Below are 15926 nucleotides of genomic sequence, written 5' to 3' on the forward strand. Positions count from 1 at the left end.
TTCGAACCCATGCCTTTTAGGTTTGATAAAGGGGAAACAAGGACTTATCCATTCGGCTGTCAAGTTTGAGAGAAGTTAATGTCAACTTTTTTGTAAACATTCTTCTCCACTTCATGTTCTGTACATAATTTGAAACCAGCCCATCACCACCATGATAGCTGATTGTTAAGTATGGAGCACTGGGCTATTTATGATAGTTTTGTCGCATATACTCACGAAAGTTTTATACTCAATATTAACCAAAAAATACCCTCCAAGGAATTACCTGGCCAAGCTAACTGCTTGCATACCAGCGAGATTTCCCCAACTTCCCGACTCGGCAATGACCCAATTGACAGCATTTCATTCGAATTATCCCTTCTGAGTGAATAAGATAGAAATAATCAACACAATCACGTGTGGAACAGAAATAAATTTCTGACTCACATCAGGATCGAACCCAGGTCTTTCAATTCTATTTTTGTTTTAATTTATGTTTTTCGCTCCTTCATTCAATAGTCTTGTTTTAGCTCCCGTCTGGGTAGGTCCTTCTTTTAGTGTCATGGTGCCTCTGATATTTTTAAAAAAATTAGCATTTTAAATGAGACAATACTGCAGTGTTTTTAATCAGTTGTTGTAATAAATGTTTTTATGATTAATTATTGAGTCAGCTCGCTGTATTTTCAGCTTGAAAATGCAACAATGTAGTTTGTGAAACGTCGGCATTAGGGAATAAACTATCAACTGTGTATTGAGTGCCTTTCCTGGACGACGAGTTATATATATATATATAATATATATATATATATATATATATATATATATATATATATATATACATATATATATATATATATATATATATATATATATATATATATATATATATATATATATATATATATATATATATATATACATATACACAGTAGAGATATTTTGCTTTATTTATTTATCTATTCTTTTTTAAACTTAGGGGTTGGTTCCAGGAGATGCTACCCTCCAATTTCTAAACAATAACATACTTGGGTGAGATTATTAGCCTCATTGTCAAAACAGTGGATGTTCAAGTGGCCTATGTGCTGACAACATTGAGCTTATCTTGATGATGGCCCATCCAGTTTCTGTTCCGACCCAACTTTCCTTTCTTAACTCAGCTGTGTGGAACAACTTCCTATAAGCATTTCTCATGTCTGAAGATGTGTCTCCAAAAGATCATAACCCTCTCTGTTGTATCCGAGTCTTCCTGAGTTGAGGTCAAAAAGGCATATTGGATTATTTAGGAAACGGGTCCAAGAATTAAAAGACTAACAATCGATTTGTACTTATCATCATTTATGACGTAATTTCCCTAAATTACGTAATCGTTATAAAGGTTAATCAAATTTCAGTCTTTCTGTTTCATTAGCCAACGATAACCATCAGGTACCTGTCAACACCTCCAACATATTCTTAATCAGATAATTGAAGAGGTAAGCTTACCGGGCAAATCAAAGGGGTTTTTAATCCCTGCATGACGTCAGAAATGCCCATACCTTCGGGTATATAACTTCCGTTGAGGGGACCTTATTGTCACAGTCTGGAGAGCGAATGCAGTATTCAGCTGCCTGATTTCGTCTCTCCCATCCACTTGAGCGAACAAGACCGGGCAAAAAAGAGCAAAATGGGTTGTTTCAGGACCTCACTGGTCGTGATTGTTGCATTGGCGTTCAGTAGTTCCCATGGCAAAGGTAATATTTTTCAGTTTTTTTTTTTTTTTTATTCTTACCCTCATGTTTATTTATGTATTCAGTGCGGAGGGACGTTATTAAAATCTGATATTTCGGAAAAAATCTCTTAAACGTAATAGATGAGTTAATGATGGCTTCTTTTTCTGTAAAACTCAGATTTAGAAGCGTCGACAGCACTCACTGTTTTATTCCTATCAGAATATTTAATACATCTTATGCGACACCATCTGAAGAATATTGAAATTGCTTTTTTTTCATTTTTTGGTTCTGCTGTATTAAATAACTTTTCAAATCGTTCATAGAACTGTTCTCAATTTCAAACATTAGCGTCATGATCCTAAGATGTTCATTCAGCTCTGGTATTATGTGGACATTGTGATGTCTCGTTCATTAAGTAATAAAAATATCTTTCCAACAGTCACCCGTGTTGGCCAAACTAGTGGTGTGATAGAAGGATGTGTCATCCACTGTAAGTTAGGAGCTTACCTTCAACATCCTTTTGACTGTTCTAAGTTCATACAGTGCACCCGTTCTGGACCTTCAGTCTTGAATTGCCCAGATGAATCAGTCTGGAACCAGCATAGTTTGACTTGTGCCAAAGTTAGGTCAGTTCCTTGTGAAACTGGAAAATATCTAACTCCAGACGGCAAGCCTTGTAACAAATTGCCAACAGAAGTTCCTCCTACTCAGGCACCAACCACTAAAGCTCCAACTCAGCCTCCAACAGAAGAGCCAAAACCTGAACCAACCACTAAAGCTCCAACTCAGCCTCCAACAGAAGAGCCGAAACCTGTTCCAACCACTAAAGCTCCAACTCAGCCTCCAACTGAAGCTCACCCAACTCGCCTGCCTACAGTGGCACCAACTGAAGAGCCCTCTTCAGGAGAAGGTTCTTCCAGTGAAGAGTCATCTTCAGAAGAAGATTCTTCAAGTGAAGAGTCTTCTTCAGGAGAAGGTTCCTCGAGTGAAGAGTCTTCAGAAGAAGATTCCTCAGTTGAAGAATGTGAATTGAAATGCCCAAAGCTCATTGGAGTATTTGCCCATCCACGGGACTGTAGACGTTATTTCACATGCGTCCACAGGAAGCCAAAGGAGTATAAGTGCCCTCTTGGTTTGCACTTTAATGACAAAATGAACATCTGTTCTACCGCAAACTTGGCTAAATGCAAAGCTGATCCTGATGCTGAATGCTAGCACTATCTAGATATGCCATGGCGACATATGATCGTCTGTATGTTCTTGCTAGATGACCAAAATTTTGATATATATATCTGTGCAGCAGTTCTTTTGATATGTAGAGAATTCAAGAAAAAACTGTTGTAATTTTTTAAAATTTTTCTTCTCTGAAGCAGTTAAGAAAAATATTGGGGTTTTATTCATATACTTTGCTGGCAAATGAAAGTTGAATTCTTGCAACAACTTTTTGTAAAAGGTAAAAACTGCTGTTATGTAAAGCTCAGAATAAAATTTCATTTAAATCCGGTTTTCTTTCCATGTATTCGCCAACTACTTTTCTATGTTATTATGCATCAATAAGTAATTATTAGAAAAAGTTTACAAATTTTTTAAGCGAAGATATTTAAAAGATATTTGTCTAAAATGTGTGCAGTTTTGTAAAAGTATTTCTCCTTATGTGGAACTCCGGTTTCCAAAGGACTAAAGGTGCTGAATAATGAACAAAATAAAACGTGAAGAGAGTAGAGGATATTAATCTATGAACACTGACGCCATTAAGGTAAGTCAAGTGCCAAAGAAGAATGTAAACAATGCATTCGAGTCCTTGAAGACCTGGAAAAGAACAATTGAACAGATGCTTGATAACCAAACTCCAAGTAAGAAGCAAGATCCAGAAAGGTAATTTTATATATGGCTTATACCAGAAATAAATGATTCAGTTCAGTTAAATTCCATTCAATATAATCACGTCTACCCTACTCAGGATTTGAACGTGTACTTTTTTAGTTTTCTGTAAAAGAGAACTATTGTGCCGGCTTTGTCTGTCCGTCTGCACTTTATTCTGTCTGCACTTTTTCTGTCTGCCCTCAGATCTTAAAAATTACTCAGGCTAGAGGGCTGCAAATTGGTATGTTGACTATCCACCCTTCAATCATCGAACATACCAAGTTGCAGCCCTCTAGCCTGAGAAGTTTTTATTTATTTAAGGTTAAAGTTAGCCATAAACATGCTTCTGCCAATTGTGTAGGATAGGCCAGCACCTGGCCGTGTTTAAAGTTTCATGGGCCGCGACTAATACAGCATTATACGCTGTAGCGGCTGTACAGGAAACTCGATTGCGCCGAATAAACTTCGGTGCAGTTTTTACTTCTTTGGGTTCGATACAGGGATGACAGTGGATTCTCCATTCAGCAATGAAGAGAGAGAGAGTTTATTTCGCATAACCCTCAGAGTGTCAAGGATCCAGTGTTATTCCCCTTAATTATGACCTGTCCAATCGTCTTTTTATGTAAAATATAAGTATGAACTTAAAAAAGTCATAGAGAATATTGAAGATAAAGACGGCAGTAAGAGAGAGCAATAAAACCTTTTAAATATCTGTTGGGGAAAGCTGAAAGTAATTAAGGTCCCTTCCATTCAATTATTAGGTGAATATGAATTTTGGCGGTGCTCATTCTGCTACTGCCTGTACTCTGAATATTCATAATAATGAAGATAATGTTGATAACATTTATATGACCGTTAGCCTACTCATATCATACAGTAATTTTGGTTTTTAGAATCAGCCTCATAGCAGGAACGGAAATGAACTTCTAGAAAAGTTTTGGGAGAGAAGAAAGCAATGGAACGTTACCTTCACGGGACAAGCCTTGGAAAATGGTTGAATAGGGTAACATGCTCACTTCCAACCGAGCGTTTAAAATTGCATTTAAAAAGTTTAAAACGAAAAAATAAATCATTAAAGTAGTGTGTGGGCCTTATATTAATAAATTTCAATGTAATTGGATAAAGAATCTGGAGGAATGTAAGAATACAGAGGTAAAATTGTAAACGAAAATAGATTGCAAGGGCAATCACTTATTCATATGTTGGTACAACCTCCTCCTCCAAATCATGAAAAGAAGAACTCACTAAGGCTCTTAAGGACCAATAGAGAACAAGGAGCACATTGTATGTTAAGGTAGACCCAGTGACGCTGAAAAACTGGTATACTCTTGAAACACCCATGTCGGATTTTCTCAAGAATGCAGATATAATATTTTTCTGGGAAAATTTTAGCCTGTTTTGTAAATAACGTTTTTCAAATTGCCGTTCTTCTAACGATTTCGAGTAACTGAAAGACGCCTTTGATATGGAAGCTCAGATTTCTTAAGAACCCGACATAAAAAGGAATGGAATATGTCATCTTGACCTTGCTATATTATTAATGATAGGGGCGATAGCGAAGAATTATTTAGATTTTTATCTTTGTTTTAACTATACCTGAATTGCTTAAATATAAGCAGAGAAGATTATTTTAGACTTTGTGCTTGCTGTGGTTTTATAGTATGAAATTCGAAAGTGTATACACATTTGAGTAATGTTTAGTGAACCTTGTTTTTATAATGAAAAAATTCAAAACTGTGTAAGGCATTTTTTCTTCTTTAAATAAAGCCTTTTGGTGAAACACTGGGTGGTGATAAGGTACTGGATGTTGTAACTTGGCACTTGGCTGAAAATCAGCCAACAATTCGAAACATGTTTATACTGCAGAATACTTATTTTCTTTCTCATTTTTCTTAGCAAAGGTTTTAAAGAAGTATAAGACGAGTTAATGTGCTGATTGTAGGCTTTTGATTAGGTCTTCCATGCACTGATGGTGAAAAGGTTTCTGCACCCGGGATCCTACAAGATTCAGCAGTTTTAGAAAATAAACATGGCAATAAGTATTCAATAGTTTATCTCCGCAGCTGAGCTCTTTTAGGGAAAACAATCTGGAGAAACAAGTATCATAACACATGAAATAATGTACCTATTCATAAATCTTATTCAATGGATCATTAGCACAAAATCTTGTCGACTTTATTTGGCAAGTAACCCGTAAGAAGGTTGAACCTTTCCTCTGATTATACAATCTACCGTAAATTGACAGACGGATGGTCTCATAACACATATATTGTGCATTGTATAACCTAGTTTTGTGTAAACACAGATATATACGTCTCTCTCTCTTATTGTCTATTACGCTGTCGGACATTAATGTTTCCTCCCTTCACATCTCTTACGCAGTTGTCAAAACTATGAAAAAACATAATTTTGCTCTCTTTCTTTCTCTTTTTTCGTATATTGACACACACACACACACACCTATGTACAATTTCTCTACGTTTTTCCTCTCTCTTAACTAGATGCACATTACTCTCTCATTCCTTTTCACTCTTATTTTCCCTTCACTTTATAAGTCTCTCTCTCTCTCTCTCTCTCTCTCTCTCTCTCTGTTTTCGCATTTCGTCTGTAAGGATAAATCACGGGGGGATTTTTAAGACTTTAGGGACAACTTTAAATGGGTTATTGGCCACAGTTGATAGGATGGGGGGAGACTAAGATGTTACGATAGCTTTGTCTTCCTGTCAAACTACCTTGTTGAGTATTGAGAAAGAAGCGGAATCCGTGTCATCGGAGATTCAAACACAGATCAAGGCAGTGATTGCTGCTTCTGAGGGGGCGAATTTTGGGAGATATTCTACCTCTCAGGTGTTTATAAACGACTTTAATGAATGCAGCATATCTGTAAGGTTCTCAGGCAATTTTTACTGAGAAAAATTTGTATCGGTTGGTGTATCTGATAGGGGGTTGCTTGTTGAAATTCCAGTTAGTAACTGGAAATAGTTTCATAATTTTACCATACAACCTTTCTGTAGAGGTTTTTATGGTTCAGTAATAGTATGGGATAGTGAGGAGACTATGTACCTTTTGGGTTAACCGTTGACATGACCGACTTACGTTATACACCACTTCCTCGCAGCACCTTATGGAATGACTTCTATGAGCCTCAGCGGATACAAGTTGGATATGGGGGCCATTTACGTTACGCCTGCAGGTTTCTACGCCTGCGCCTTCGTGAGAGGATCCATGGTCTTTTGGGAGATGTCAGGTGGGACGTCTACATGTCGCCGTCTTTGCTGGGAGACATCAGTTCGGCACAAAGGATTCGTGTGCGCCGCACTCAACATGGGCTTGTGCAGTCGCAAGCCGTCCAGGATATTTGGATCGTCAAGAATTCAAGATGTGAAGAGATGTGTTCTACAATGAACTGTTGATTGGAATAACAGTCGTGCATACGAGACAAAAAACCTTTTTTATCTAGTGCATATTGTTTGTCATGATTTTTGACTCGGCCCCTACTGAACTTTTGTTATGGATATTTGTTGTACCTGGGCGAGGGTGCCCAGTGGTAGGTGGGCAAAGCTCCTATGACTGATCAAGCTGACTAATTCCTGGCCTGTGAAAACATAGTTTCATGCACAAGTGGCTTCTATGTTGATGTTGGTATTTTCCGCAGTTAGACACACTGGGGAACCAACGCGCCCATTCATGGCTTCCGGTCATGACCAAGATGCATGGGGAAAACGTGACAGATGGATGGAAGCTTTGTGATATCTGTGGGTTCAGAAGGCAGGGTTCCTTCGAACACTGAACCTGACGGTGACGGCACGCTTCAAGGGAGGGGTTATCAAGTGGATGTGTGCATACGTGCGCTCTTTAATGTGTATACTATAGAGGAACCATAGAATGGGCATTCACTTTGATTTGCGGCTGGTGTGATTGCTCTTTTGAGCTGTGTTTGTGAATAAGACAGTCACTTTGAGGGACGGCTTCCCGATGGCCATCGAATGTAAGATAACTCATTAACACTTGTACCTTTTTTCAGACATTATGTGGAATGCCCATTTTACGTTACAGTGAAACCCCTCTTTTCTTTATTGTGCATTTTTCCGTTTTAAGTGTTTATTTTTTATGCATCGTTTTAGGTTTTAATGTAAGCTATGTTTCTCTTAAGAGGAATTCTGGATGAGTCCTGTGAGGACGTGAATATTGGAAGTGTTGTTCTTTTTTAACATACTATAGGACATTTATTTTGGTGTAGAGCAATCATGACCTTTTTATTTTGTTTGGTGACCGGGGTGTCAGTCACTAGTATTGGTTGGTCTAGAATCACTAATTCGATTGACTGTGAGTCTGAGTTTCCTCTACTTATGACTTCCACTTTTGTGGGGTATGAGAGACTCCATTTCATGACCGTAGCTTTTGCTGAAATGCTTTCGCTAATTTTACAAATTAAGTCTAGTTTTGTATCTCGGCATTTCAATTCACTAAGCCTTTGTTTGAGGATAGAGAGAGAGAGAGAGAGAGAGAGAGAGAGAGAGAGAGAGAGAGAGAGGGGGGAGTTGACTAGAGAGAAAAAATGTGCTGACCCAATACTGGCCATTGCTACCGGCAAATCTTAGAGATATAAGATGATATGACATTGTTCTTAGAACAGATGTAGAAGGAGGTTATGACCCTATCTAAACCTTTTAATAGGTCATATATATATAGAATATATATAAAATATATATATATATATATATATATATATATAAAATATATATATATATATATAATATAGAATATATATATATATATATATATATATATATATATATATATATTTTCTAGAAATTTATGACTATTCTCTTACTCATGTTGTACCTGGAGCAAATTTTATTTTATTCCTCCTAACCATTTAAGTTTTAAATTGAACAATGAGATAATATACCACGATTGATGAAAGTACTGAGCCTTTGTGAGTTTCTTTGACCCATACCCTGTTGTATACACATACATACATACATACATTCATATATATATATATATATATATATATATATATATATATATATATATTATATATATATATATATATATATATATATATATATATATATATATATATATATATATACATATACATATATGTTGTTCCTTTTTCTCAATGAAGTAGCTCTCCTTCACAGCGGTAGGCATCAACTGATTTGCCTAGTACTCATCTAGTTTAAAGGTCTCATGGTGGAACTAAGGTCAAATCTTCATCTTGATTATAAAGGATGAGAATTTTGCCCATAACCTTTTTTTTTTTAACTTACAATACTTCTTCTAGTCATGAGTTTTTTTTAATCTTTCTTCGGGAGTTTTACTGTCATGCAAGAGACTATTCTGGCACTGCCAGTTAATCTTACCTTTTCCTGTGATTTGTCTTCAAACTGCTGTTCAAATAGTGTTGGTGTTTAAAGAGTTAATATCTCTTCTCTCTTCACTTTTAATTTTGTTTATTATTCAGTGCCTTTATTACTATGGACGACGAAGATATGTATGGAAAAATACTACTACAAGAGAACCGACACAAATATCTTTGCTTAAAAATTTGTAGATTTTTCCAATGAACAATTATTGATGCATAACAACAGAAAAATATTTGCGAATGATTGAGAGAAAAAATTAAATTTAAAGGAAATTTTATTTTGAGCTTTACAAAACAGCAGCTTTCACTTTTTACAAAAAGCGGTTGTAAAACTTCTAGTTTTATTTAACCGCAAAGTATATGAAAAACCTACATTTTTTCATTGTTTCGTAGAGAAAAAAAAATTACAACTGTTTTTTCTTAAATTCTCTACATATGAGGAGAACTGCTGCATAGACCTATAGATTAAAATTCTGTTCATCTTGCAAGAACATACTGAAGACCACTTGTCGCCACGGCATATCTAGATCATGTTAACATTCAGCATCAGGATCAGCTGCATTTAGCCAAGTCTGCGGTTGTACAGACTTTCAATTTGTCATTAAAGTGCAAACCAAGAGGGCACTTATGCCTTTGGCTTCCTGAGGAGGCATGTGAAATAACGTCTACAGTCCCGTGGATGGGCAAATATTCCAGCGGGCTTTGGGCATTTAAATTCATTCTTCAACTGAGGAACCTTCTTCTTCTGAAGACTCTTCCTTGACAGACACCTTCTCCTGAAGACTCTTCAGTTGGTGCCACACCAGGCAGGCAGAGTTGGCTGAGCTTCCAGTTGGAGGCTGAGTGGGAGGAACTTTTGTTGGTAATTCGTTACAAGGTTTGCCGTCTGGAGTTAGATATTTTCCAGTTTCAAAGAAACTGACCGGGGAATCGCAAGTCAAAATATGCTGGTTCAGATTAATCCTTCTGGGCACTCATGCCTGCAGGTCCTGCAGGCGCACTGTATGAACTTAGAACAGTCAGAGGATGTTGATAGCTCTAACACAGGGGATGACACATCCTTCTATCAAACCCACTAGTTTCGCCAACACAGGATGACTGTTGAAAGATACTTTTTATTAGTTAATAAGCGAGACGTCGCAATGTCCACATCATCCCAAAGCTGAATGAACTTCATCTTAGGATCATGACGCTAAAGTTTGAAATTGTCAGAATAGTCCTATGAACGACCTGAAAACTTATTTAATACAGCGGAACCACAAAAAAGTAGTTTTTAATATTCTTCAGATGGCCGTACATAGGATGTATTAAATGTTCGGATAAAAATAAAATAGTGAATGCTGTCAACTCCTTCAAATCTGAATATCACAGAAAAAGCCATCTTAACTCACCGATTATGTTTAAGAATTTCTTCCGAAATGTCAGATTTATAACGTCCTTCCACATTGAAAGTATAAATAAACATGAGGTAAAATAGAAAACAAACTGAAAATATTACCTTTTGCATGGGAACCATTAAACGCCAATGCAACAATCACGAACAGTGATGTCTTCAAACAACTCATTTTGCTCTGTTTTGCCGTCTTGTTCGCTCAGTTGGATGGGAGAGACGAAGTCTGGCAGCTGAATACTAGATTCGCTCTCCTGACTGGGACAGTAAAGTCCCCTCAACGGAAGTTATATATTCGAAGGTGTGGTTATTTGAGTTGAGGTCAAAAGGGCGTATTGGATTTTTCATGAAACGGGCCCAAGAATTAAAAGACTATAAGCGATTATCACTTATCATCACTTGTGACAACAGATACAATTAATCAATCAATCACTTATGACAATTCCCCTTGATTACGTAATCGTTATAAAGATTAAAGTCATTACATTTCAGTTTTTCTCGTTTATTAACAAATGACAAGCCATAAGGTACATGTCACTACCTCCAACTTGTTCTTAATCGGATAATTAAAGACGTAAGCTTACTCGGTAAATCAAAGCAGTTTTTAAAAGCTTACCGGTAAATCAAAGCGGTTTTTAATCCCTGTACTGACGTCAGAAATGCCCAAACCTTCGAGTATATAAATTCCGTTGAGGGGACTTTATTGTCACAGTCAGGAGAGCGAATCCAGTATTCAGCTGCCTGACTTCGTCTATCCCATCCACTTGAGCGAACAAGACCGGGCAAATTAGAGCAAAATGGGTTGTTTGAAGACATCACTGTTCGTGATTGTTGCATTGGCGTTTGGTGGTTCCCATGCAAAAGGTAATTTTTTAAGTTTGTTTTCTATTTTACCCTCATGTTTATTTATGCTTTCAGTGTGGAAGGACGTTATAAAATCTGATATTTCAGAAGGGATCTCTTAAACATAATAGGTGAGTTAAAGATGGCTCCTTTTTCTGTAAAACTCAGATTTAGAATCGTCGACAGCACTCTCTATTTTATTCTTATCAGAATATTTAATACATCTTATGTACGACCATCTAAAGAATATCAAAAATTACTTTTTTTATTTTTATGCTTCTGCTGTATTAAATAAGCTTTCAAATCGTTCATAGAACTATGTTGACAATTTTAAACATTAGCGTCATAAATTTAGCTGGAAGTTCATTCAGCTTTGGGATGATGTGGACATTGTGACGTCTCGCTTATTAACTAATAAAAGTATCTTTCCAACAGTCACCGGTGTTGGCGAAACTAGTGGTGTGATAGAAGGATGTCATCCCCGTAAGTTAGGAGCTTACTTTCAACATCCTTCTGACTGTTCTAAGTTCATACAGTGCGCCCCCTGCAGGACCTGCAGTCATGAGTTGCCCAGAAGGATTAATCTGGAACCAGCATATTTTGACTTGCGATTTCCCCCGGTCAGTTTCTTGTGAAACTGGAAAATATCTAACTCCAGACGGCAAACCTTGTAACGAATTACCAACAGAAGTTCCTCCTACTCAGCCTCCAACTGAAGAGTCTTCAGGAGAAGGTTCGTCAAGTGAAGAGTCTTCAGAAGAAGAAGGTTCCTCAGTTGAAGAATGTGAATTTAAATGCCCAAAGGCCGCTGGAATATTTGCCCATCCACGGGACTGTAGACGTTATTTCACATGCCTCCTCAGGAAGCCAAAGGAGCATAAGTGCCCTCTTGGTTTGCACTTTAATAACAAATTGAAAGTCTGTACAACCGCAGACTTGGCTAAATGCAAAGCTGATCCTGATGCTGAATGTTAACATGATCTAGATATGCCGTATGACAAGTGTCTTCAGTATGTTCCTGCAAGATTAACAGAATTTTGATCTATAGATCTATCAGCAGTTCTCCTGATATGTAGAGAATTTAAGAAAAAAAACCATTGTAATTTTTTATCTACGAAACAAGTAAAAAATGTAGAGGTTTTTTCCATATACTTTGTGGGTAAATGAAACTAGAAGTTTTACAACCGCTTTTGTATAAAGTGAAAACTGATGTTCTGGTAAACTCAAATAAAATTTCATTTAAATTCATTTTTCTCTCCAATCATTCGCCAATTATTTTTCTGTTGTTATGCATCAATAATTGTTCATTAGAAAATCTACAAATTTTTTAAGCAAAGATATTTGTGTCGGTTCTCTTGCAGTAGTATTTTCCATACATATCTTCGTCGTCCATAGTAATAAAGGCACTGAATAATAAACAAAATTAAAAGTGAAGAGAGTAGAGATATTAACTTTAAACACCAACACTATTTGAACAGTAGTTTAAAAACAAATCAGCAGGAAAAAGGCAAGATTAATCAGTATCCAGAAAGGTCTCTTGCATGACAGTATAAAACTCCCCTGGAGGAAAGATTAAAACAAATTCATGACTAGAAGAAGTATTATAAGTTAAAAAAAGTTATGGTAAAATTCTTACCCTTCATAATCAAGATGAAGGTCTGACCTTAGTTCCACCATGCGACCTTTAAACTAAATGAGTACTAGACAAAGCAATTGATGATTACCGCTTGTAAAGGAGGCTACTTCATTGAGAAAAGGAACATATATATATATATATATATATATATATATATATATATATATATATATATATATATATATATATATATATGTATGTATGTATGTGTGTCTACAACAGGATATGGGTCAAGGAAACTCACAAAGGCTCAGTACATTCACCAATCGTGGTTTATTATCTCATTATTCCATTTAAAACTTAATTGATTAAGGATGAATAAAAATATATATCTATGCATATTATATACATATGCATATATATTATACATTTACATATATATGTATATATATATTCTAGGAATTCTGTGACTATTCTGTTACTTATGTTGTAGCTGGAACAAGTTTTATTTTTATTCCTCCTTAACCATTCAAGTTTTAGATGGGATAATGAAATAATATACCACGATTGGTGAGAGTACTGAGCCTTTGCGAGTTTCTTTGTTGTATACACACACATACATACATTCTCTCTCTCTCTCTCTCTCTCTCTCTCTCTCTCTCTCTCTCTCTCTCTCTATCCTCAAACAAAAGCTTACTGAATTAAAACGCCGAGATACAAAACTAGACTTTATTTGTAAAATTAACGAAAGCATTTCAGCAAAAGCTACGGTCATGAAATGGAGTCTCTCATACCCCACAAAAATGGAAGTCATACCTAGAGGAAACTCAGACTCACAATCAATCGAAGTAGAGATTCTAGACCAACCAATACTAGTCAATACTAGTGACTGACACCCCGGTCACCAAACAAAATAAAAAGGTCATGACTGCTCTAGACCAAAATAAATGTCATATAGTATGTTAAAAAAGAACACCACTTCCAATATTCACGTCTTCACAGGACTCATCCAGAATTCATTTTAAGAGAAACATAGCTTACATTAAATCCTGAAACGATGCATAAAATATAGACACTTAAAACTGAAAAATGCATAGTAGAGAAATGAGGGGTTTCACTGCAACGTAAAATGGGTATTCCACATAATGTCTGAAAAAGGTGCAAGTGTTAATGAGTTATCTTACATTCTATGGCCATCGGGAAGCCGTCCCTCAAAGTGACTGTCTTATTCACAAACACAGCTCAGAAGAGCAATCACACCAGCTGCAAATCAAAGTGAATACCCATTCTATGGCTCCTCTGTAACATACACATTAGAGAGTGCACGTAAGCATACATCCACTTGATAACCCCTCCCTTTAAGCGTGCCCTCACTGTCAGGTTCAATGTTCGAAGGAACCCTGCCTTCTGAACCCACAGGTATCACAAAGCTTCCATCCATCTGTCCCGTTTTCCCCACGCATCTTGGTCATGACCGGAAGCCATGAATGAGTCCGTTGGGTACCCACTGCCTCTAACTGCGGAAAATACCAACATCAACATAGAAGCCACTTGTGCAGGAAACTATGCTTTCACAGGCCAGCAATTAGTCAGCCTGATCAGTTATAGGAGCTTTGCCCACCTACCACTGGGCATCCTCGCCCAGGTACAAGAAATATCCATAATAAAAGTTCAGTAGGGGCCGGCTCAAAAATCATGACAAAAAATATGCACTAGATACGAAGGTTTCTTGTCTCGTATGCACAACTGTTATTCCAATAAACAGTTCATTGTAAAATGCATCTCTTCACATCTTTGAATTCTTTGATGATCCAAATATCCTGACGACTTCAAGTTGAGTATACCAGACTGACCACACAAGCCCATGTTCCAACAGGCAAGCCCTGCTGAGGGCACACACGAATCCTTTGCGCCGAACAGATGTCTCCCAGCAACAACGGCGACTTGTAGACGTCCCGCCTGACATCTCCCAAAAGACCATGGATCCTCTCATGAAGTCGCAGGCATAGAAACCTGCAAGCTTAACATAAATGGCCCCCATATCCAACTTGTATCTGTTCAGGCTCATAGAAGTCATTCCATAAGGTGCTGCAAGGAAGTGGTGAAGTCGGTGTCAATAACATTACCAATGGTTCAGTCTTACCCTTCAAGAAGAGACCTGAGAAGCCGAAACACCTAAATTTGGAAGGCATGTTAAAGTCTTCTTAATCCTATCCTGAACCTTAACGACTGTAGCATTAAGTTCACTATCCCATACTATTACTGAACCATAAAAACCTTTAGGAAAAGGTTGTATGATAAAACTATGATACTATTTCAAGTTACTAACTGGAATTTCCACAAGCACCCCCCTATCAGATACACCAACTTTCAAGATACTACTGATACAAATTCTTCCCAGTAAAAATTACCCGAGATCCATACAGATATGCTGCATTCATTAAAGTCGTTTATAAACACCCGAGAGGTGGAATATCTCCCAAAATTCGCCCCCTTAGAAGCAGCAACCACTAGGCGCCTTAATCTGTGTTTGAATCTCCGGTGACACAGATTCCGCTTCTTTCTCAGTATTCAACAAGGTAGTTTGACAGGAAGACAGAGCTATCGTAACGTCTAAGTCTCCCCCATCCTATCAACTATGACTAATAACCTATTTAAAGATGTCCCTAAAGTCTCAAAAACCCCTCCCGTAATTTATCCTTACTGTCTTGTAAAGTCATCAGAGTTTTACCCTGGCTAGCAAATACTGCCGATATTTGTTCAATTCTCACCAAATTAGCAATTGACATACTAGCAATCGATCCTATGATCATAACGGCTCCAATTACCAATGGCGCAGCCCTCTTACTCCTTCAAGAAGAGACCTGAGAAGCCGAAACACCTAAATTTGGAAGGCATGTTAAAGTCTTCTTAATCCTATCCTGAACCCTAACCACTGTAGCATTAAGTTCGGTTAGCCAACCCCGTAACGGATCAGACAGATTTATTCCAATATTCATCTCGCCCAAAAAAATTCCTAAGCAACTGAAGTTTACTCTGGGATGCTTCAAGCTCAAACCTTGCCGAACCTATATCCTCAAACTCTATACTCAGAAGATATTGGTGCCCAGCCACGTCATAGTCTTTTTCTATATGTAGTTTTGGGCCTAACCTCACTATGAAATTAGTCCATGCCAGTAAATCTAGAAATGA

General features: G+C 37.1%; 1 protein-coding gene across 1 annotated transcript in view; it reads left to right on the forward strand.

Annotated features, from left to right (window-relative positions):
• The window catches only part of LOC136855300 (uncharacterized), a 70100-nt gene that overhangs the window by 21495 nt on the left and 32679 nt on the right, over positions 1–15926 (forward strand). The window contains 7 exon segments of the mRNA XM_067132204.1: positions 1540–1709; positions 2128–2898; positions 6670–6932; positions 9692–9787; positions 9912–9927; positions 11594–11709; positions 11711–12128. Of these exon segments, the coding sequence (XP_066988305.1) occupies positions 1540–1709; positions 2128–2898; positions 6670–6932; positions 9692–9787; positions 9912–9927; positions 11594–11709; positions 11711–12128 (1850 nt within the window).

Source organism: Macrobrachium rosenbergii, chromosome 31, assembly GCF_040412425.1.
Source record: "Macrobrachium rosenbergii isolate ZJJX-2024 chromosome 31, ASM4041242v1, whole genome shotgun sequence".
Classification (NCBI taxonomy): Eukaryota; Metazoa; Arthropoda; class Malacostraca; order Decapoda; family Palaemonidae; genus Macrobrachium; species Macrobrachium rosenbergii.